General features: G+C 37.9%; 1 protein-coding gene across 4 annotated transcripts in view; it reads right to left on the bottom strand.

Annotated features, from left to right (window-relative positions):
* Kcnip4 (potassium voltage-gated channel interacting protein 4) overlaps positions 1-24,970 on the bottom strand; it is a 1,150,698-nt gene that overhangs the window by 908,210 nt on the left and 217,518 nt on the right. Inside the window, exon 1 of one of the 4 annotated variants that reach the window (XM_017599088.3) lies at positions 366-24,970. This exon is cut by the window's right edge and continues 31,838 nt beyond it. Coding sequence (XP_017454577.1) covers positions 366-453 — 88 coding nt within the window. The 5' untranslated portion in view covers positions 454-24,970. 4 annotated transcript variants of the gene reach the window in all.

Genomic DNA, 24,970 nt, shown 5'->3' with positions numbered 1-24,970 from the left:
CTTTTATGCTTTGCCCAGAAACTGCAGCAAGCAGAAGAAAGGGGAATCCCCTTCACACAATTGTGCCTCCCCCCGCCCCTTCTTTCTTTTCAATCACAGACACAGTTCCTTAGACGGAGGCACGGCTAACAGTGGCGCTGCCTGGAGGACATAAAAGATACATTCAGACAATCCAGTTCTTCTACCCCCCATATCAGAGCTGCCCGGCACGGGTCTTTAGGAGAAGGAATGTCAGCAAACGAAACTGCATTTTATTAACGGCATTAGAAAAAAAATCACAACAAAGAAATAGTGAGCGTTTTCTACTCTGATTCAACTCCGTTACCATGCTCTGCCAGCCTTGATTTAAAAAAAAAAATCGTTACCTGTATGAAGAGAACCTGTTAATAGCCTGAGAAGGTACTGGGCAAATTTCAATATTTCACGTTTACACCGTTTCCTACAGCCACTCATCTTAAGCAACAAGGTATTCCTCTGAGGAGAGTCAGAAGTCTTTGCCAATAGAAAAGGGAAAAAAAAAGAAAAAGAAAAAAAAGGCAGCTTCTGGGGGGAAACTTCTGTCTCAGTTTATATATCGGGCTGCCTTACAACTCCTGGGGAATTAGCTGTGAGTCCCTGAGTCAGAAGTCAGAAGGTACAGCAGCCAGTGCAGACGCAAGAGTAACAGGGCACTGAGAAAGCGCTGCCTCTCAGGACGGTCACCAAGTTCTTCTGTGGCAACAGATAAGATGCTGTCTCACACTTGTAGTAACCTAGCTATGGTGCATCTCGGCATCCTCTCTCCTGAAGCAATTGCAACCTCACGGACCATGCCGAGGGAGGCGGGGCTTGCGATGCCAGCTCATCAATGAATCAGCATGTAAGCAGGTGAGCAGAGAGATGACAGGTCACTGGGGCTAAAGCCCTTTGCAAACCAATAAAAGATCCTGCTAAACAATCAGGCCTGCTGGGGAGGAATCTCAGGGGGAGGGGGAAGAGTGTCCAAAATGTGTCTAAATAATAAAAGAGAGATTGGAAAGAGACTGCCTGTAGCCAAAACTCAAACTGTTCCTATACACAGAGATGGTCATATTCAGAGAGCCGAGACAGAGGCTGACTCTCGTCAGAGTTGAGGATTTACTAGACTAAAGCAGTAGTGCTGTGCCACAGAATGATATATTCCAACTCGCGGGCTCCGAAGTAGAAAGCAAGCTGATACCCCAAACTGGCTACTATTTTAGCACTGTCTGGACTCAGGTATCTCGGAACCAGAAGCTATTATCTGCTTTCAAACACAGTAACACACGGTAACTTGGAAGTCACAGTCGTGGAGCTGTATACTTTGCCCCCAGGCAAAAGAGCCCCAAAGCTATCTTGCTGCATTGTGCTAAGAGCAGGAACTGCCTCAGTTTCTTCTTCTTCTTAAAAGGCAAATACAACTTATTTCCTACAGACTGATTTAAGTTAGGGGAGCAATCCCCAGGGCTTGCGATTTGCACAAGGCACTTTAGTACTGAGAGCGGCGCTACACAGGCAGTTTGTTACAAATGCCTGAAAACCAGATGCTTGCATCTCTGAAAGTGTCCTTACTTCAGAATTCTTTGAAGCTTTGTGTTGCCTTACATTCCTAATTAATACTCCTGGGCTTTTATTTGTTTTTACTGGCTCTGTATAAATATAAATTTTTGTTATGCGATATTTAGTACATAAAGGAAATTCAAACTCCTTATTTTAAAAGCCTCTCTACCCCCATTTTTGAAACATGTAGCAGTTCTCTTTGGAAGTAGTAGTTTTCAATAATGCTATGCATGAAGTGATGTTCTTGTACAACCAAAAAATGTTTGAAATCTCAGGCTTAAAATCATGTAAGTGAAAACTCATGCACTCCACAACTTTCCCTCCAACATCCATAGTCTTAATGATGTACCCACTGAACTGGGTTAATGAAGAAGCATACGTTGGAGGATTTGTTTTTTAATTCTGTTGAACATGTTTAAAATAAAACTATATTTTAACACATGTTTCTTCCACACATGGCATCTCTGATAATGTTTGGCACAGGAAAGATAAATATGCTGCTATATAATATATATGATATATACAATTAAATAATGATGGTTTACCTATGAAGTAGTAGTCACATGTTTTGGTATTCTTTAGTTGGAGGGTGAAAAATGATGCCACATGGATGATATTAGCCACAGCACATTTATGCATTTATCTAATGGGTTTATACTGAGCAGCTGAACAGACAGAGTTCCATACAGGGGGCAGGCACACTAATGACTTGATCCTATGGTACCTATACTTCAGCAGAACCAGGAAGTTATGGGAGGATAGCAACAAATCATCAACAAGAATATATTGCATGTTGGCAACCGTTCCATTAGCGTAGCAGTATAGGAAAGACATAAGTAAAAAGGGGGAAGCTAGTGTATAAAATAGAGGAGGGAATCACCATGAACTATTGAGGGTTTCTGAGAAAGAACAGCTTGATGAATGGATGCTAAGGTGTGCATATGGCCAGCATCCTTAAAAGAAGGCAAGACCCATATGTTTGCTCAAGGATGCTAGCTGAGGAGAGACTCCTGGGAGGTGTTCAAGTGTAAGACCATAGCAACAGTGCTTCAAGCCAGTCCCTGAACAGGAAAGCTGTGTCATCTGTCTGCTGGGTAAAGATGACCTCCAATGGAGCTAGAGGAGAAGGAATACTTGAGAGGAGGGAGGTGTGGTCCAAGGGAGGCATGATGGAGGCATATATGACCTGTGGTGAGATTAAAGGTGGTTTGTCTCTGGAGATACAAGAAACGGAATCTATGGGGTTTGGTACATTCACAGGGGGCATAAAAGGAAGAGAATTAAAGGTGACTTAATTGGGATTTAAATAATTAGTGGGCAAACTCAATGAGCTGTTGAAATGCTATCAAATAAATTAAAATGCACATGGTCGTTTGCCTTTCAGGTTTTTAGAAAACTCCACACGTTTTCTTCTAAAGTGTCTGATAGTGTTCCCTCTCCTCCACATCCTCACCAATATTTATTGTCTCTCAACTTGCTGATAGCCATTCCATCAATTGTGCAATATAGAGCATGTGATTCCAAATTGCATTTTCCTGGTGACTAGTGACACAGGACAGCTTCTCACAAGTCGGTTGGATCATGTGCACTCTTTTAAAGAAATGATTATTCAAGACAGTTTCTCATTTTTAATTGAACTGCCTTCTTGTTCTTGTGCGGTACAAATTACTTGCATTGGGGTGTAGAGTCTCTGTATATATTTCCCTCAATCAGTGGACTTCCTCTCTGGTCCCTTAACTGTTTCTCTTGCTTTACCAAACATTTTCAGTTTACTATATTTTTTTTGCTTTTGTTATCTCCAGGTTTGAATTCCTGTATAGGAAATTGTACTTAGACCAAACTCCTACTATTTTTCTTATTCATTTCTTTTAAAAATATTTTAGTTCTGGGTCTTAATTTTAGTCTTTAATCTATTTTCAATCATAATATGAAGGCCAAATTTTGCTGTTGTACACAAGTACCTACAGTGTTTCAGTACTGTATCTTTGTCAGAATCATATCCAGGGCTACATTAAAAAAAACTGAAATTTCAAATCCCAAATAGATTGCTACCCACATAGGCACGTTAGCCCAGCTTATTCATCAAGCATTGGAAAGGTAAAATATCACACATATAAAATTACAAAAAAAAAAATTCAACCTCAAAACAAAAGGAAATTTTGTCACCTGTGACAATATGGATGAAAATGGAGGATATTATTACTAATGAATGAGGAAAAGGAAGACCATTGCTTTGTGTCTTTGCATCATATCTAAGTGTATCTGACTTGAACACACAAAAGGTGAAATAGTGAATACAAGAGGCTGAGGGTTGGGGGTAGCACCAAAAGAAACTGTGATCAAAGCACAAAGTTGCAGTTAACCTGAGAAATGTGTTACTGTTGTATTATGTAGCATGCTAACCAAAGAGATTGACCCTTATATTTCAAAGCTGCTAAAAGTTTATTTAAAATACTCATAAAATAAGTAAGTAGAAAAAATAAATAAGTAGAATCACATATAAATGAATATTAACTAGATGATCTAATGTTACTTATAAACATATCATATTCTGAAAATATATGAACTCATGTATCAATCAAATCTTTAAAAATAAAAAGAAGCATTAAGTTTAAGAACTCAGGGCACTTTTGAAGTTGAGAAAACCAAAGGTTTTATTTTGAACCTGTTTGAAATTAGAATACCTCCAATTTACTTGAAAGTGAACAGTATTTTTTTAATTAATTTGTTCATTTTTAAATATTTATGAAAGTAGCATTATTATTATAAAACCTCCAGATGTCAAATATAGAAGAGCCTAAATATTATTCAGTTTGCTTTTAATATTAGATGTGAGGGATCAGCACCCACATCTGCAAATCTTGGTGAAGCCTCTCTCTTCTTGATTTGTGAAGTGAAGATGTACCATTGGATCCACTTGTGGGAAAGACAGCAAGCTCTAGTTTCTAGCTTGACTTGTTTCAACAGGGACACTAGTTTTCAGTAATAGGATTATATCTTTAATGCCCACATTTCTGTCTTCTAAGAGAACTAGAACTATTGACTGAACTGTCCCCTTCTAAATCTAATTGCCTTCTAAACACCGCCTCACACAATCACACGTGGCGTTACTTTTCCCATATGCACCTAGAAGTAAGGAAACACACACACACACACACACACACACACACACACACACACACACACACACACATCAAAGAATATTACTGAAAGTATATTAGTATAATATAAATTGCTGTAAAATAAAATTGGACATGTTTGATTGTATGGAGTGTTTCTTTAAAAAAAAACATACATATCTCCTCTCATGGGACTTACAGAGAGATGTATACCAATACAATAGAAAAACCATTACAGCCATTTGATTAGGAACAACAGATTTTTGAAAAAGTTTCAATGGAATGAAAATCATCCATTAGGGTAGGGGTAAGTTACACCAGAGCGGGCCACATCTGTATGAAAAATGGACCTAGATGAAGTTCCTATGTCTTTATAAAAAGTAGAGTTCACAGTTAGTCATAAACTTCAATTGTAAACTGGAAAGCTATGGGTGTTTCAGGAAAACAGGCATCATGGTGTACTCTGGAAGAGAAAATGAAAAAAATCCTGTATTCAAGATCAGCCAGAACAAAATAGTGAGTTCCAGGACAGCGTGGGATAACAGATAAAATTCTGATTTTGAAAGCAATAAAATAAAACAGGGTTTTAATCAAAAATCTGCAGAAACTCTTTAGTAACTAGGCAAAGAAGCTGAATCTTGACTAAAAGTATGGAGCTTCTGAAAGGAGAAACTGAAAACTGGATAACATCAAATTTAACACTTCGACTATCAAAGACTTTCATAAGAAGATAAAAGACAAGCTACAGAGAAAAATTAAATATTTACTATATATTTCCCTGACAAAAATTAGAATCTACAATATACTGAGAACTTCAAAACCAAGTAACAAAAATGTACAAAGTCCAATTCAAATATGAGCAGAAACTATACAAAGATTTTTCATCAAAAAGGAAATATAGGTGATAAACACATGAAAATATATTCTGTATTATTAAGATTGAACTGCAAAGTAAAATTGTAGAAGAAATATAATATTTCTATTAAAATATCTAGGATAAAAATTGAAACAAGAACAATTGTTGGATGGATGCAAATAAATTTGGTGGCTCATACAATTACATATCATACATAGGATGTAAGATAATACAACTACTCCAGAAAACAAATTGATTGTGTCTTAGAATTCTGAATGGATTCTCACAGCCTGGCAACTGTATTCTTTAGCATTTTCTAGGAAAATCTAAATGTTTTATTAACTCTTTTACTTTTGAAACTATAGTACATATATACTTTCTTCCATCCAAGACCTCCCAAATATCCCTTCTTGCTCTCTTTCAGATTCATGGTCTCTCTTTTTCATTAACTGGTTTTTATATGCATATAGGTACGTACATATGTACTCCTAAGGACAGCCTGCTCAGCTTGTGTAATGTTTTCAGGACTGACCACCTGGTTGCTCTTCTATGAAGAAAACGAATTCTCTCACTCTCAGTATAGCTTCATTTATGCAGTCCTTCACACAGATGTCAGCATCTAATCCTGTACTGTAGTTTAGATGAAATTTCTGATGTGGAAGCTAATTTCAGTTATGACATTTTGATGGGGTGGCTATCTAATATCTACATGCAGTAGTATCTTTATGGGCATATATAATTTTATATTCTCTGGGCAGTCAGTCAATAACCTACACATAATTCTGTGCAGAAACTCTCAGAATAGACCATCTGTTGGAGCTGACTTTTCACTTCTCAGCAGAGATCGGCAGTATAACCAGGACTTCCTCTAGACATGGCAACAACATATTGCCTATATGAGACAGGACTAGAGAATCTGTAAGGAAAATAATATTGCTTAATCAGATTCTCAGGAAAACACACACAGAAAAATAGATAAATTTTAAATATTGGAAAATTAGAAAATGAAAGCAAGAGTTAGAACACAAAGAAATTATCAGCCGACTTGGATTAAAGAAAACCACTAGATACAATAATATAAAAATTAAATATCAGTGATAAGCTGGTGCCCTTAATGTTTCAGAGTCATTTCACCAAAGCCTCTGTAACTAGCACAGAAATGTGAGGGAACTGCACAATAGGTCATGAAGTTAAGGATTTTCCCCTCCGCACTCTGGGCATGTGGTATAGAGACTACTAACATTCCTCATATTAGAGTTACAACTAAATTTAATTTGGAGGCAAATCACACTCACCAGCTCATGATGTGATAAGAATGATAAAAAAAATGAAGCTTCTATGTTGTAACTCCTGACCTTAATAAATTTGGGGGTGAGAGATTTTTAAAGTCTGGGTATTGAAAATTCAAGATATATTTTTAATAGCATTTAGAGGATTTTTTTCCTTATTTGATCTGTCGGACAAGGCAACATCCAAGAATAAACAAATCATAAATGCATTTCTTTGCTCCCTCCCCATTACTCTTTAAAATGGAAAACAAGGTCTGTTGGCTTCTCTTCAAGAAAGGAAGAGCCCAGGAGATTCCAAGAAGATTCTTGTCACGGTGTAGTGTTCCTTGCAAATCAGTTCCTCTCAATTCATCTTGGAGCATTCTGTGTATCTCAGTGGGAGCAGATATTGTTATGCTTTTCAAATTGTCACAAGTCACAAAATTAAACATGTGCCGTGTGGAAATAGCACACCATGGAGCTGCAAGGAGAAACAGAACAGAGCCTTGCGGCAAAGTCACGGGCTCTGAAAGTGGGTCTTGATAAAATACCAAACGAGCTGCTGTCCATTAGAGAAGAATGTCCCTGTGCCAGGTCCATTATTATTCCGGAAACATCACTAGTCACCTACTTCAGTGAATAAAGAGCAAGCCAACATACTGTGACTGCTCATATCCACTTCAGTGACAGCTCTGTGAGCACAAAGCAAGTCAAAACCACACCTTCCAGCAGGAGGGCCTCTTTGGTGTGCCTAGGTCGATTTTTTCTAAAAGGTATTCTGGGTAGGACCTAAAGCACATGTGAACACTTCTGCCATAATTTAATGTCATCCAAAGATCACTATATTTTTGGAAGAGGTGAGGCTTCTGTCTCACCTTAGTATTAAAAATGAAAATACATAGACAAATATTCACATATAAATAAATTCACAGAAGTACCTGGTAAAATTCAGATTCCAAAGACACAACAAAACAAACTAGTAAATTCCAGCCCACCCCACAAAATGCCTAAAACTAAAGGGACTGTGGTAGTTTGAATATCATTGGCCCATGGGAAGTGACACTATTAGGAGGTGTGGCCTTGTTGGAGGAAGTGAGTCACTGTATGAGTGGACGCCAACCAGTGTTTTCTTGGTTGCTTTTGGACCATGATTTCAAATTCTCAGCTTTTCCAGCTCCTTGCTTGCTTGGATGCTGCCAAATTTCCAGCCTTGATGAAAATAGACTGAACCTCTGAACTTGTAAACCAGCCCAGATTAAATGTGTGCCTCTGTAAAAGTTGCCTTGGTAATGATGTCCTTGTAGCAATGGAAACTGTAACTAAAACAAGGGTGAAGAATTAAACACTTTCTACAAAATAAGGTTGAAGTATATTTTTTTCTTTCTTTTTTTTAATTGGGTATTTTTTATTTACATTTCAATTTCAAATGTTATTCCCTTTCCCGGTTTCCTGGACATAAGCCCCCTGTCCAATGCCTCTTCAGCTTCTTTTTTCCCCTCTTTATTAACTTGGGTATTTCTTATTTACATTTTTATACTGTGTTCAGGAGGGGCAAGCCAGTCAAGTGTTCCCAGGGAAGGCAAAGCACTACGGGATTGTACACGCATTGGAAAGGCAGACAACCGAAACTATGAACGTGTCCCTCATGGGACTCTGTGGGCTCCCAGTCAAGTCTAATGACTTCATGTTACTGCTATAGGAGCTAGGACAAGACATGTTTTGCAGCCATAGAGACCCAAGTTTAAAAAGAAAGAGAGGGAGGGAGGGAGGGAGGGGAAGGGAGGGAGGGAGGGAGAGAGAGAGAGAGAGAGAGAGAGAGAAGAGAAGAGAAGAGAAGAGAAGAGAAGAGAAGAGAAGAGAAGAGAAGAGAAGAGAAGAGAAGAGAAGGAATGCAAGCTCCATTCATTATACTTACAACAAACGTAAATGCTACAGCAAAACACCCAGGCCAAAGATGGGTGACATTGTGGACCTGAAGACAAGCCTGACAAATAGAGAGGCGGATGCTCACAGCCAATTATTGGACTGAGCAGAGGACCCTTAGTGGAGGAGTTAGAGAAAGGACTGAAAGAGCTGAAGGGGTTTGCAACCCCATAGGAAGAACAACAGTATCATCCAACTAGACCCCCCCAGAGCTCCCAGGGATTAAACCACCAACCAAAGAGTACACATGGAGGGACCCATGACTTCAGCTGCATATATAGCAGAGAATGGCCTTGTCTGGCATCAGTGAGAGGGGAGGCTCTTGATCCTGTGGAGGCTTGTTGTCCCAATGTAGGGGAATGCCAGGGTTGGGAGGTGGGAGTTGGTGGGTGGGTAGGAGTGCACCCTCATAGAAGCAGGGGAGTGAGGATGGGATAGCAGGGTTCCAGAGGGAAAACCAGAAAAGGGGATAACATTTGAAATGTAAATAAATAAAATATCCAATTAAAAAAAAGAATCTCATTATCAGTCTGAGAAATTTCAGAAGAAGGGGAGAAGAATAAAAGCCGAGTTCTTTTCCATGAGTTCACATCTACATGTTAAGAAAGAGGGTCTGACTCCTTAAGAACGGTATCTCACAAAACAAGTTTAAAACATTTCCTGTTTAAATACATACCAATTATTTTCTCCATGAGAAAGTTTGTTTTTCTTCTTTGCTGGGCAATACGGAAGAAGGAATTTGGGACTCTAGTTTATCACTTGAATTATGCATCAAACTGTTTACATTAACCCAGATTTATTTTACTATATGATTAAGAAGCTATCTGTTCTCAAGTTTGACCACTGAGATTACTGGAAGTCTTAAAACAATGTTCCTTAATTTTGTAAAGTTTTTTTTTTTACCTTTTTCAGATATCTTAGAAATACTAAAATTGCCCAAGTTCCCCTGATTCTTAGGTATATGTACTTGAAAATTTTTGATAAAGATAGGAAAGATTATTAAATTCTTTATGTCCTGACTTCATATAAAATATACAATTGTGATTATCAAAGTGACATATAGCAGCCGCCCACAGGGAATGAAAAGTCCATGAAAAGCTACATTGTAAACTGAAGATCACAAAACCAAGACTCAATAAAAGTCCCTTTAACCCCCAGATATTCCTCCTAAAGTCACCTGCAGGACTGAGAGTCTGAAGTGTAGCCCTGGGAATGAATCACCAGGCTTCTACTTCAAAACACACCTCAAGGAGTCAAGGAAGCCTCATTTGCAGTTAACATCAAAGGTGATCAATAGGCAGCTTTTGAACAATTAGATGTTCATTTGGCTCCAAAAAAAGTGACCATCCTTGGCCATCCTGTAATGCTGCCTACTCTATTGAAATGGAAGATCCTCCAGGACTTGGGGACTCTGCCTTTCCCTTTTGATTAGAATGCCTAGTGATTTCGAAACAAAAATTAGGCTTAAGATTCAACAATCCCTCACTCCATTAATTTGTTTTGAAGATTAGTTTTCATTATTGTTAGTATGTTACAGCCTAATGAAAATTATAAGTAAAACAAACTCCCAAGGATATCTTTGTTTCCTTTTTAAGGAAGGGGCATGGAGGTGTCTGCTTCATTCTCTTGTGAGGTAGCAAGCTCAGAGAAAGTGCACCTCTGAGTATAATATGACTAGGTAAAGAATAGAAGCATACTTAGAAAAACAATATATTGGTTGCCCTCTCCTTAAACCCCATTTGACATGCATAAATGGTAACTTGATTTACAAGATTTATTAAGCTTCTATTTACCAGACAGAGAGTGGGAGTTAGGCTTCTCGGGATATGAAGGTACAGCCTGGAGAATTTCAAAAGAAAGGTCAATGCTAAAGGTCAAACCCATGTTAGTCTTGTAGAAGGCGGCTTTGAGAGTGAATGTCAATAGAGTCCCTCAAGAGAACCAAGGTACCCTGCAAGACTGTGGTCACATGATCTCAGTTATAAATAGCAACACACTATTTTCTTCACTTACATAGAACTCCCTGGAACTATTTATAACAAAACAAACAAACCAAAACAAACAAACAAACAGATGTCAGTCTCTTTTCAAGGGAAAGGGAAGATTGCAAAACCAATTAAAATAAAAAAAAAGTAGAAAGTGGTCAAAATAGCAACTGTGAAATCAAAGAACTATTTTAACTGTTCAGAGAGGTAAGAAGAATGGAACTAAGGTAGAAGTTCTTTTGATTCTTCAGTGCTAAGGGATTTTTTTTCAGACTGGAGAAGTAAGTAAGCTTTATGACTATGTTTGGATCTCATTTCCTGTATAGAAAGCCACACAATCCAGTGATGTGTGGTTCAGAGACAGGGGGATCTCTCAGGCTTACTGGCTTCCAGCCTAACTCCAGGTTCAGTGAGAGACCCTATCTCAAAGGAATAAGTTGGACCAGGATAGGGCAGGATACATGACCACCTTACCTGTCTCAAGCATGTATATCTGCATACACAAGCCATAGATGCCAAACTCACACACATAAAAAGAAAGTACTCTACAAAAACGTCTAAAAATATTAGACACAATGGCATTAAGTAAGCAAATACATATATTTACTCAGTGACAGCCTCTTCACCGTGTTATAGCTCCTTTAGAAAGAATTCTCTTTTGTGTCATTTTTCATTGAAGCTTTTATAACTTCACTAATACATCAGACCAATTTCCAGAACTTTTTTTTGAAAAAAATATAAAAGCAAAAACAGTAGAGAAGTCCATATTCCAGTCCATCCAGCACCTAATAATTACCTCCACCATATAATGCCAGCCAGCAATGATGACAGCACACACAACTTTCGAATTATACTGTACAGGAGAACACATAATTTGGGAGGCAAAATGCTATGCCAGGATGAAACAACACTGACGATTCTTCCAAGTTATACACTTTCTTGTTGGAATTACACAAAGACAAATATTACATTATAGACAAAAGAAAGGCCTGCAATTGTCTGGATCTCAGGTCCCTCTCTCTCGAATGCAGCCTTAACCAAGTGCAGAAAAGAATGTCTGCCCACCCTGTCTGACCTTTGGATGTCCTTGAGTGTGCTCTAAGGAGGCAGTTCTGAAATCAGTCTGAGACAATCTTACTACACAGGCTTCCCTGGAACTTGCTGCCATGGCTCCTTCTCATAGAGTGGCTGGATTAAATATTCAGGAGCCTGCCATGGTGGTGAATCACAAAGCGATGTGGGGCTCTGACCTTCCTCAGGAAAGTCAGTCAGTGGGCAAACGTGTGACAGCATTGACACTCAGTGTGTGCTGTAAAGGAAAGCCTCCTAAGGCAGCTGCTCACTCTTTAAGTGTGTGCTGTAAAGGGAAATGTCCTAATGCAATCTGCAAACTGCACGCTCTCTGGCATGGTAGAGGCACTGTTAACTTCACACTGCAGAGCATGTACTAAAGTCCTTTTAGAGTGCATTTGGAAATCCATATTCGGGTCTATCTGCAGCTGACCTACTCTCATGTATCCCTCGCAGCCAAGGTGGGGTGAAGCCAGCAATCAGCACTTGGGATTGCCTTCTTCTCCTACAGGCTGGAGATGAGAAGGTACCCCATAGAATCTCGCAACTGAAGGGTTTCTACTTTTAAAATGTTTGAGATGAAGTGTAGCATTGAGTCAAAGAGGAAAAACAAATGGGGTTGTGACATAACTCCCAAAGAAGCTCCAGGACAAGAAAATACTAAAGGCTAAAGGCACCTGCTTTATCTCTACTGACAGGATACAGCATCAAACAAATGTCCTGAATTTTTTAAACTGATCTACACACACACACACACACACACACACACACACACACACACACACACACACACACACACACAAGCTGTGCAAAAGACTTTTTTATTCCACAGAAAAGATAGGATGAATACAGCTTAGACAGATCAAACAATTTACTCATATTAAATTCAGAATTAAGTATCACATCTTAAATGCACCCGTCAGGTTTTTTTTCTTTCCTGATCTTTAGACTCATGCTTTGAAGAACTGTTGGATATCATAGCTTACATCTCTGTCTCCTATAAAGCCACACCCCACAAACTCATATTACATTCTGATTGGGTTATACCATCCAATTATCCTTTTCCTGCTGTGGACTCCATCAAAACCACAACAGATATATGTGTCCTAGAAACAATTCCTAAGGAATTTAGGAATGTATAGTTGAGCAAACTAAGTCGGCTTTCTGATGAATTGGATTAAGTTATCCAATATCTATTGGTGTCCCATATAGTATTTTTCTGTGCAAATGTACTAGGCTACTCTCACCAGGCTGCAATCCACAATTTCAATATCTTATACAATCTGCTTTGGTAAAGAGATACTTACCTTCTGGTCATTTGTGAACTTTAAAGATTTGCCTAAAACTGAGGACAAAAGGATTCTATATTGCTTCAAGTTCTGTCATGTGAGCTTCTCTGCAGGCAAGCTCTCTCTCCCATTGTCTTTGTCCTGAGGCAGTCTAAAGTCTCTCTCTTTACTTTGCTATTGAAGCAGAATTCATCTGCACTGATGCTTGTTCCAGCTGCCACAGTAGAGTTCTGCCTATAGGGAATCTGAAAGTGAGTTCTTCATGTAGATTTCTGAATGTATGGCCCCAGTGCCATTAAGTAATGTAATTTTCTTTCTTCTCTGTCTCCCTGTCTCCCTCCTCTCCCTCCTCTCTCTCTTCCTCTCTCCCCTTCTGCTCCTCTCCTCCTCTCTCCTTCTTTCCCTCTCTTTCTCTCTCCTAATAATCCAGGAGAAGATTAAATTACTGAGTGTTTACTCTCTGTGTCGGACACAGAACAAAGTCTACAGACGGAGACCATCTGAGCATCCTGTGGCTCTCTTCTACCTGCTGCTCATGGCTTTGTTTGAGTTAGACATGTGGTCTAAGCTTTCATTTTCTTGTGAGTAAAGGCAACTGATAGTATCTACCCAACACACATAACCCAGATTCTTGTTGAGAGTTAAATGAGGAAAGCCTAAGTGTAAGAAATTAGAAGGCATCTATTTTACAGATGCTTGGTCAAAGTTCCACTGCAACTTATTTTATTACTAGTCCACTAATGGGCAAGGCCTTTCTTTATCAATTAAATACCAAAGATAGTCAGCACATGGTAGAATCTTCTTGAATGCTACTGAAATTTTATTGAAAATCAAAACAATATCATTTCGGGTGACTCATGCTTATTTAGGGGAATAGGTAACATAGGAATGCATATTTTTGTCCTGTTTCTTAGTTTTCTCTTTATCACTGTGCTAAAACATTATAACCATATGCAATTTGTGGGAAGAAAAAGTTTTTTGATTTATACTTCCACATAACCGTCCACCATCAAGGGAAAACAGCATGGACTCGAGGCACAGATTGAACCAGAAGCCATGGAGGAGTGCTACTTACTACCTGGCTCCTTGTGTCTTGCTCAACCTATATACCACCCAAGACCGTCTGGAAGGGAAGAAGGATTTCAGTAACTGATAAGAAGGAACGGGGAGCTCAGAATACAATCTTGTAGCCTTTGACATGTGCCATCTACATGGGCTGAGCCTCCCCGCATCAATCTTAAATCAAGAAAATGGCACACATGCTTGCCCATGGGACAATTATGGGGCATCTCACCCGAGTTTCCCAGCTTACATCAGCTTTTAGATTCCATAGGGGCATTGACAAAATTAATATATTTCACATGCTTAACTCATTCTTAAAAATTGTACCCCTGAATGAAAATGAGCACTGTGACTAAAGAGTCTAGGAATTTTACTTAATTTTGAAGTTTCTAGATGCATTGGCCATAAGTAGTCTCTCAGTCATCAGCTTCTTTCCCCTAAGAAAAAATGAGATATGAAGTTAATTTATAATCTAAAAATATAACCTAATGTCATATTTTGTTAGTTTTGAGGTAATAGTTCCCTTTGATAATAGTGTGAAAATTCTAAACTTTCTCCCAAGAGTAGTGGGTTATATTCAATAATGACTATATTTCTATGTTCCTGGTGGTAGACTGGAAACTTTCCATCTCTCCTGTCCTGGGCATACTGGCTAATTTACAGTCTTTCCAGGTATTTGTCTTCTTGCCAGTCTCCCTTGTTCTTTGTGTAAGGGTAGCTTTATTGGAAAATCCTTATCAGAAATGCAAAATATAGAAGGGAAAGGACAGAGAGAGGAGGGACTGGGGGAAGATGACGCAGAAAGGTAAAAAAGTATGAGACAGTGAAATTAGACGAAGGAGAGAACAACAGAAAGGACTGGATGAAGGAAGAAGACATTTGGGGAAGGGAGAAAGGAAGGAATTTAGAAATAATTGAATGAAGGAAGGAGACACATGGAGATGGACGGGAAGAAGGATTTCAGTCACAGATAAGAAGGAACTGGGAGCTGGGAATAGAATCCTGTAGCCTTTGACATGTTGATAAATAGGCTCTGAGAGACAGCTCTTTCACGCCTTTCAACTTCCTTACCCACTCAGCACATTCACTATGAGATAAAGAGAATGCAGCTAAGGACAGTCTGACCTATGGCTCTTAATGTTATCTGTGCCAATCCTGTATTTTATGGTACCAAGTTTTATATAACAAGTTGCCTACTTTCTCTGTTAATAAACCATTCTTTTGTAGCATGGGTGAGCAGACAGCATCCTCCTCAGTAAAGTGGAACAAAATCCCCCTACACCGATTCCACTGCTCTGTGTTCAGACCCTGGGACACTGGGTGTCTTCACCATTTCTGCTATGGGATATATTATTTCCTATTTGGTTTTAAAGATGTAGGTTGATTCTTGCCTTTATATCAAGCTCGAGAAACAGGAAAACCCTACCTGCTCCAAAAGGTGTGTGGGAGTTCAAATGTCAGGGGTGAGTCACGTCACTCACAGAAGTACTAACTGGAAAAAGTTATCGCATAAAAAATAATTTGCTTTCCTCTTGAAAAAAATCTGCCACTTTCATCATGTGCTTTCATTTTTTTTTCATTGTGCTTCTGGTACTATAATTGCAAGAAGAAGGAAAAAAGTCACTTAGCTCTTACATTATTCATCCAAACATTCATTCAAACATTTATTAAAAGAACTGCAGAATGAAGTGACTTTGATAGAATTTCTCTGCTATCTCTACAATCAGCATTAAAGTCATTGGAGGTCTAGCTAACTAGAGGCACTAGCAATTACTGTGCAGCATTTACTAATATGACCATGAGAAAAATATCTTTCCAATGAGATCTATTTTATAGGTAGCATTAAGACTGACAATGAGCTTTTTATTTTTTAATTTTTTCTTCCTATTTTTGTTTTTATTTAATTTTTATATATTTTGATTATATTTCCCCTCCCCAACTCTGCTCATATCTTCCCCCACTTCCTTACCCAATCCTATGTTCTTTTTTCTTTCTTTCATTTTAGTTTTATTAATTGGTTATTTCATTTATTTACATTTCAAATGTTGTCCCCTTCCTGGTCTCTCCTCCACAAACCCCCCATTCTGTTTCCCTCCCCTAAGAGAGTGCTCCCCTCCATCTACTCCCACCTCACCCCTCTAGCATCCCCTATGCTGGGACAACAAGCCTCCACAGGATCAAGGGCTTCCCCTCTCCTTGATGCCAGATAAGGCCATCCTCTGCTATATATGTAGCTGGAGCAATGGGTCCCTCCATGTGCATTCTTTGGTTGGTGTTTTAGTCCCTGGGAGTTTTGGGGTTTCCAGTAAGTTTATATTGTTCTTCCTAAGAGGTTAAAATGCCCTTCAGTTCCTTTAGTCCTTCTCTTAACCCTTTAAATAATTTTTTCATTTAATGTGTTTGTCTGTTCTTATGCATGTGTACCACATACATATCCAGTACCTAGAGTTCAGAAAAGCAAGTGGGATCCTCTGGAATAGAATTACAAATGGTTGTGAGCCACCAGATGGATGCTAATAAATAAACCAAGGTCCTCTGAAGGAGCAACAAGTACTCTTAAGCACTGAGTCATCTCCCCAGACCCAAGAAAACATTCTTGATTAGCTGTGGTGGTCAGACGTCTCTGTAGGCTACCACAAATCTAATCTATTAACTATGCAGTTCAGTTCATGTATGAGAAAAACCTACAACCCTTTAGTTTTCTGATTAAAGGGTAAGAACATTTAATTCTATAAAGCCCCAACAGGAAGAGATAGTACATAAAATTAGGGAGGTTAACTATAAGAGCTTCTGATGGATATTTTATTGCAATGAAGAAATAAACTGAACTTCTGTGTTCTGAGTTCAATGTGGCTAACCCGTTCAAATTTCTTTAACTCCAAAGTTGGTCCTGACTCATTTCTGCTAAAATGACTTTGTTAATGAAAGCCTGGGGTAATGACCAGATATTCTTTTCTCCAAATTACAACCATTGTTCTTCTTCCTCGGATGACTATTAAAAGTGCAGCATAGCTCCATGAATACCTTCTAAGACATAACTTTAAACTAAACCTGAGTAAAGATGGTGAAGCAAAGTCCTCTGCCATGTCAGTTTGCCTACTGCCCTGCTGAAGTTAAACCATTACACTGGAGTACCCAGATCATGTACCTCTATCTGATGTATGTCAGGATATTAGTTTCCTCTCATGTACCCATAACTGTCCCAGCCTAAACTAGCTCAACTGAAACACTAGTTTGAGTCTAATCATGTCTGTTTAGAGGTGCTTTCCTGAGAGTCATCACTAGAGTCAGAGATGCAGCAAACTCCCTGGCCTCTGTCTACTAAGTTTCAAAATATAAATCTGTTGCAGTCAAACATGTTGCATGTTACCCTGGGGAAAATATTTCATCCAGTAGAAACGCAACATGAACTTGAAGGATGAAAGTACTGTAGTCTGTTGTCTGCTTCACTGGCTTAGCTTTCACACATAGTTTTGCCAATATTGACAGTATAATTACTATCTGTTATCCAAATATAGCAGAAGTAACAATCCATATTAGCTAGAATCTGTAGAATTATTAAAGTTAAATTATAATGTCTAAAGGTTTAAAATAGAAAATATTATGACCAGTAAGAATATCGGAATCATTTGCTTAGGTAATGCCAAAACCTAAGATACTATAGTCCCCAATATAAATACCACCTTAAAAATCAAACCTACCTATACTTAATCACAAACTCAACTGTGACGCAAAGAGTCAAGAGATAATTGTTCATTTTACATTTATTTTCTTTACAGGAATGAACAATTTAGGGCATTTTTATGTTAGCCCATATACGGAGATATTTTACTCCTGTATTTTTTAATGTCAAGCCTTGATCTCTGCCCACTGACACCCTGTTACATTCCTACTTAGAGCCTTTAACTCTCAGAGTCCCACTACAAGTTATGGCTCCTACTCCCTGTCAATGACTCTAGATTTTCTCTTTTGTCCAAAGTTATATCCTACTGACACATAGCACACCTCTGTGTGCACAGGCCACTGACACAGTGTCTTGGCATATTCTTGCTTCCTCACTTCTGAATCAAAGGTTACTGTAATATGAAGAACTTTCTGAAAATGGGCAGGTCAACAATTAGTCAAAAAATGAAAACAGAGATAAATATTCTGAGATATACACCAACTTCACATATTTATGTGTGTGTAATAAGAATTGAAGTTGTTTCACTGCTCTATATAATATAGAACACTAGCACCTAAAGAGATGAGCTCAAATATTTATAAAATATTCAGAAATCATGTTTTATAAATAAAATATTTATCAGTCTATTTGTATATACACTTATTTGGTTAAACCATATAGAACTGCTATCTATTAGGTAAATGAAGGCTACCATATATTTCACCTAAAGAACACTAAATTCTTAAGTAGGAATGCAGATACATACTCCCAATTTCTCCTTCCAAAGTGAGCATAATTTGAAATTACATAGACTATTTCTTTCTAGTTTTCAAGTCAATAAAGTTTTACTCTTACATGAATAGTCTTATAATCATGGGCACCTAAGAACTTGGTTTATAACTGATGAACATACATGAGATAACTCATACTTCATAAAATAAAACTACAACCAGTGGATGAATGAGGAAATTGAGTTATGAATTTAATGTGTAGATCTATTTTTAAAAGACATTAATGAATCCCCATTTAGAGTATTACTCTGCCAACATTAGTTCACTCTTCTTTGTTAGGCCAACAATTGTTTCTGTTAGCTTTCTATTTGTTAGAGGACAATCAATAGTGCACATGATGCTAGTCATTCTTAGACTGACAACACTCAGAAGCAAATTTAACAGCAAGACATCCAGAGATATCATACTGACTTAAAAACACAATAGCTACCTTAACTAATGAGCTAGGAAGAATCTTTTCAGTAGTAGTGTTACTAGAGTTGTTAATCATTGGTAGTGGAAATTCTAAAAACCACATACAAGATGCAATTCCTGTGATGTAATGTAAGAGAGTAAGCCAAGAAGTTAAGAGAGACAGAGGGAGACCTAATTATATTAGGCACCCAGGAATTCTGGAACGAACTCATTTGATCACAGAGGCACATAAAGAAATATAAAGGAATCTATTTAAATTTATTATGTGCCTGCTGCTAGTTCAGCTGTTGCTAACAGACGCTCCATAGAGAGCCTATGGAGAGAAAAGCATTCTGATACTTTCTCCTGGTATGAACCTGAGGAAACAAAGTTATTAAAAAAAAAAACCCAAATGAAAATGTGTGGTAGGTCACAGCCAAGTTTTGTTTTAGTTTAATGATGCTCAATCTCCTAAAAGGTCAATAAACATTTATTGAACAAATTAATGAATGCCAATATCCTATGTACCCTGGAATCTATGGTGAGGTGTGGTGGAGGGCCCTGTTTGACCTTCTGCTTATAAAGAGAAGGAACGTGTATTACATAACAGGAGATGCATCAGGATATAGCTTGGCACTTGATATCTTTCTACATATCTTAGCATCACTTTCTTCTTCTACCAGTCCTAGGTGAGAAGTAACTTATTGTCTTTGAGGCTCCATTAAAGGCAGTCTCCTCTTCTATGCTAAAAAAATGTACATGAGGACAACTGCAGTTAAACCACATAAAATATTTTCCATAGTGAATAGAGTCCTCCAATCTTCCCAAGTAAAAATGCATGGGAATAAAAAATCAAAAGAAAATATGCAAAGTTCCAAGACAAATAGAAACTTGTAGCATGTAAACATTAAAGAAAATTCAAATTAGGTTCTGTTTTTCTGATTTTCCCCCAGCTAAATGCTGAAAATTGTTCTTCTATGTTTGATTTGAAGTGTGGAGAATAGATCTGTGAATATCAGTCTGTTTTCAGACTTGAATCATTGTGCTCCGTGGTACAGATGATGACGTAAAGCAATTGCATAACACTAGTGCTTGATTTCAGAAGTTGATTAAACCATCCGGTGAACTAAGGCCAGTGTTCATACACACAACCCTTTTCCTAGCAGAGTTAAGTGACATAAAGTTCTACTAGGTCAGATTATCTAGTCCTATATCCCAACTCTACCTTCATTGGCTCTCTGACACAAGGCAAGGTACTTGGCCTTTTTTACATCAAAAGATAATGGTTGGTTATTTCTGCATTTGGGAACTTTCAATAATTTATATTATTTGGGTTTTGCCTAGTTCCCTAAATTATAACAGTGGGCAATTCAAAATTGAAAACTGTAAATCAGAAACTGTAAACTCTAAGAGATAAAGCGTCAAGCAAACTGGAGACTTTGATCAAGCCACCATTGTCACTGCCATGTTATATAAGTTTAATATGAGCTGGAACCTTAATTTGAAACAGTTAATGCAAAGCATAAATTAGCAACTAGGTCATTCCTGTTGACAAATACATATCATAGCCAAGTTCTTCATTAACAGACTTGGGATGACATACAAAAGTTCCCATGCCCTCACAGCCTTCCCTCTCATTACCAGTTTGGGCTCGTGCCCTCAGATTTCACCTCAATACATCCATAAAGAGTTTCTCTCTGATATACCAGGAAAGCACAGCTGTAAACTCAGCAATTATTATTCACATAGTCTACATGATTCATTCCTCCTTCCATAATAATAAACTAATATAAAGTCATCTTCATGACCACATTAAAGTTAATTTCCTCCAAATGACAAGCTATATTCATAAGGCATGACTCTGCATGCCATGGTACTTATCTCTGAAGAGTTTCAGTGCAAGGCTTATGTGTGTTATTTATGAGTATATTTCAGTGGTGTAAAGAAAGACAGATTCTTTTGTTTCAAAGGTATCCACTGGTTTGCACTAAAAACTTAAACTCCTTAAGAACATAAATGTCATATTCAATCAAATTACTCATCCATTGGGCTCATTCTTCTACCTCTCACCAGCATAAATGAGCTATTTCATGAAAAGCCATTCATTTATTCAGTCTATTGCTAGGTGATGAAGAAAGCGATAAAAAATTGACTTTATGTCTCTACATTTTAGGCCCTCATAATGCCAAATGGATAAAGAGCAAGGAGGAGAAAATATGTCCTGGGTATGCATTACTAAAATGAGTTTGTGATTAAATTTGGGAAATGAGAAGATTTTTTTTTGCCAGTATCTAGGAAAGAAAACAAGGAGCAACAGCTCCTGAACAGACACATAGACAGCCTGGAAAAGGATGGGAACTGTGAGGCAGTGTTCTTTCCCAGGCCAAAATCATTTCTATTTTTAGTTAGCATAAGCAGATTTGTTTCCATCACAATTTAGACAACCACTAAGATTTCCAGTTGAGAATAGAGAAATCACAAGTCAATTCAAATAAGCAAATCAAATTTGGCAAGGTCCCCTGGTTGCTACTGTGCTGTTTCCCTGGTTGTAGTGGGAAGCAGCAGCAAGTATCTGGCTCTCTTGTCAGTTTCTGTGCACGTGTCCTGGTGTGCTCTGTGGAGTCTTGGCAAATCGTGCTCTCAGGACCACTTTACTTTGCATATTTACATTTTATAGTAGTTTTACATCCTAAGTCAATATAGATGTGCAACTTTATGATTAACCGTAACTCTAATGATTATGACTGGATCTAATGCTATAAAGACAAAGTCATAGCTGTGTATGGAGGCACATGCCAGTATTCCCAGCCCTAGGGAGGCAAAAGCATTTGAGGCTAATCTGGCTTCATAAAAAGGATCTGCCAAAGTAAGTGGGAGTAAAAAAAGAGAGAGAGCATCAGATTAAAAGCAAACAAACAAACAAACCACCTTGTTTTTTGGCATCGTAAAGATCACTTGTCTTCATATAAAAAGGCAGATTTCCACAGGATTCTCACTGTTAGTCTATCTACCCAGCTACTTTAAAGCACAGTAGATCTTGACTTAGATTTTGTTGTTAAACATATTTGTTTGTTTATTTATTTATTTATTTAATCTATATGAGTTTCCTCTCTGCATGTAAACATGCATGCCAGAAGAGAACTTCAAATCACATGATAGATGGCTACGAGCCATCATGTTATTGCTGGGGATTGAACTCAGGATCTCTGGAAGGGCAGACATTGCTCTCAACCACTGAGCCATCTCTCCAGACCCTGATCTTGATTTCAATACAATAAAAATCAATCATGAAAAAGGACATAACGGGCTTAGTTACTTTATACCCTGTTCCATTTATCTTATGTAAAACATGATTTTGCTCAGATTATGTGTTTCTTAGTTCTTTAGACATCTGGCACAGATTTCACTTTAAAAAAATAAAATTTGCAGCTAAAATTTACAACAATCTGAAACATCCTCAGAATAGATGAGAGCCCCATGACCCAAATTAGAGAAATGGTAGAGCAGATATTTCGGTGGTGCACGATCTCCACTTTTCGGTCTACTACATTTTCTTTAAACACATTTTTAAATCCAGAAACGTTAAATGGGTGAGACTTTCTACAAGTATAAGGAAGTAGTTGTGCATTGTTTGTCTCTAATAATGCATAACTGAACTCCAGCGATGTAAAAAATATATATAGAGATAAGCACAGCTAATAGCACTGGGGTTTTTTGGCAATGGAAGAATTTGAATGTTTAAAATGTACAAAACAATGAACTCATATATGTGTGGACTAGAAAGTGTGCTTTCTATAGGTACTCTGTCATGTAGATAGGCATGATAATCACTGCTTTTAAGAATACAGGCATGTAAATTGTTGATCATTTGCATAATCTACCTTTTAAGATAAGTCAAAGGTTCTCTTCCTAACCTAATAGATTGAAAAAATATGAGACATTAACAAAGTAGATTCCTGGAACTTTACTTGGTTGAGGCGTTTTGCATATAAATTACTCTATTATGAACAGTATACTATTTTGAGTTTAATTTTAAGTCCTTTTCTTCTCTGTGAGATTGCTGGGGTCTCAGTGGGCCATGGTTTTATTTTAGTCTCTAGGAAAGTAGTCTAATGTGTTGTTCAAACATTCTATGTAGATCTTATAGAAAAGAGATAAAACAGTGTTGTGATTTGCATAGGATTTACAGCAAACAGAGGAGATAACCCTAACCCTAACCCTAACCCTAACCCTAACCCTAACCCTAACCCTAACCCTAACCCTAACCCTAACCCTAACCCTAACCCTAACCATTGGAAGGAATGTTCCATGGAAATCTTTTTTTTTTTTTGATTGGGTTACCTCACTCCAGATGATATTTTCTAGTTCCATCCATTTGCCTATAAATTTCATGAAGTCATTGTTTTTAATAGCTGAACAATACTCCATTGTGCAAAAGTACCACATTTTCTGTATCCATTCCTCTGTCGAAGGGCATCTGGGTTCTTTCCAGCTTCTGGCTATTATAAATAAGGCTGCTATGTACATAGTGGGGCATGTGTCCCATGGAAATCTTGAATGAGCACGATATCTATATGAACGGTAATAAGCAGACAAGGCTTTGACTATCTGTAACTATGCATCTTGATCTCTTTGATCACATATATTTGCACAGACTAGGACAGAGCCTGGACAATCAGTATAAGATGCCTAGAAAGTAGCTCTTGAAAGTCAATGAGGTGGAATAAGAAAGAAACCAGAGTTTTCCCTCTGATTTCTCAGTTTGTCTCTTATTCACACACAGATATCATAAGACTGCATTGGTACCAGGATCATCTACCTAATGAGTGTCATGAAAGACTTCCAGTAATATGAAATATTGCACATATTCTTGACCTTAACATGTATGTACAATGAATTTGTGCATATTTTTAAAGTGTGAATGAGTTGTGACTAAAATGGGGTACCATATGCCAGAACATTCCTATTTTTGCTGCCATTACAGAATGCACATAAGATCCTAGATCCTTCATGTTCAATATCTTTGAACCTATAGATCCCTAAGAAATAACACTGAATGCCTTCTTTTTGTTCGTTGGTGTTTGAGTTTATGATCTGATCTTCTTTTCCCCACTGTTATCTTTTGAGTGTCCTTACTCTATCCTTACTCCTTTCCTGAGGTAGCTTTACTAAACATTTCAGCTTCATGAAAGTTCCTGTGAGATGTCAAAATATTTAAACTCAGTATTTACTCTTCTTGACTTGGCCTCTAAACTCAGTAAACTTGGATACTGTCTGTTTGACAACTACCCCTACCCTGTGAGCCCTAATATTATTGTTAAAGAATTACAGGTTCCTTCTGAACTAATAATTCTTCCTCAAAACAGACAACCAGGAAGTCAGACTTCTTGGTAAACATTTCAAAACTATATGTCTATAAAAAGAAAAGGTTCAGCTCCCTCCTTTTTCCCTCTAGATTCCCTGTCATAACAGTTACACTGTTTATGAATAATAATGCAATAAAAAAGAAAGAAAAACAGCAGCTACCAAAAGAAAAAGGTGAAACCAGCCATCTCAAGTGTACCACTGAAGGAGAAGAGGGACATTCAAAGACACAACTGTCTCTTTGATAGGCCTCATCTGACAAAGTGAATGTCAAGCTCCTTGACCCTAAACCAGATATTTTGACGGTCACTGCAGAACAAGGTCTATCCAGTGTTTTTTGCCTTAGTTTGTCAACAACAACAACAACAGAAGCAGCAGCAGCAGCAACAGCGACAGCAACAGCAACAGCAAACTAATCTGACTCCATCTCATCTTCTTTGTACAAGAAGGCTGAGGGCATCAAAACCAGCTTCCTTGCAATGTTTGCCCTTTAATCTATTCAGCAGCAATGAGTACACTCCAGCCATGACTCTTTCACAAATTGCTGTTGCTTTTCTCTTACTGTCACAGCCTAGCATGAGGTAGGCAAATAATAAGTCATAGGAACTTGGTTTGTTAATTGACATAC

Source organism: Rattus norvegicus, chromosome 14 (assembly GCF_036323735.1).
Source record: "Rattus norvegicus strain BN/NHsdMcwi chromosome 14, GRCr8, whole genome shotgun sequence".
Taxonomy (NCBI): Eukaryota; Metazoa; Chordata; class Mammalia; order Rodentia; family Muridae; genus Rattus; species Rattus norvegicus.
Note: the sequence above shows the minus strand (reverse complement) of the source record. Positions and strands in the feature narration are given on the sequence as shown.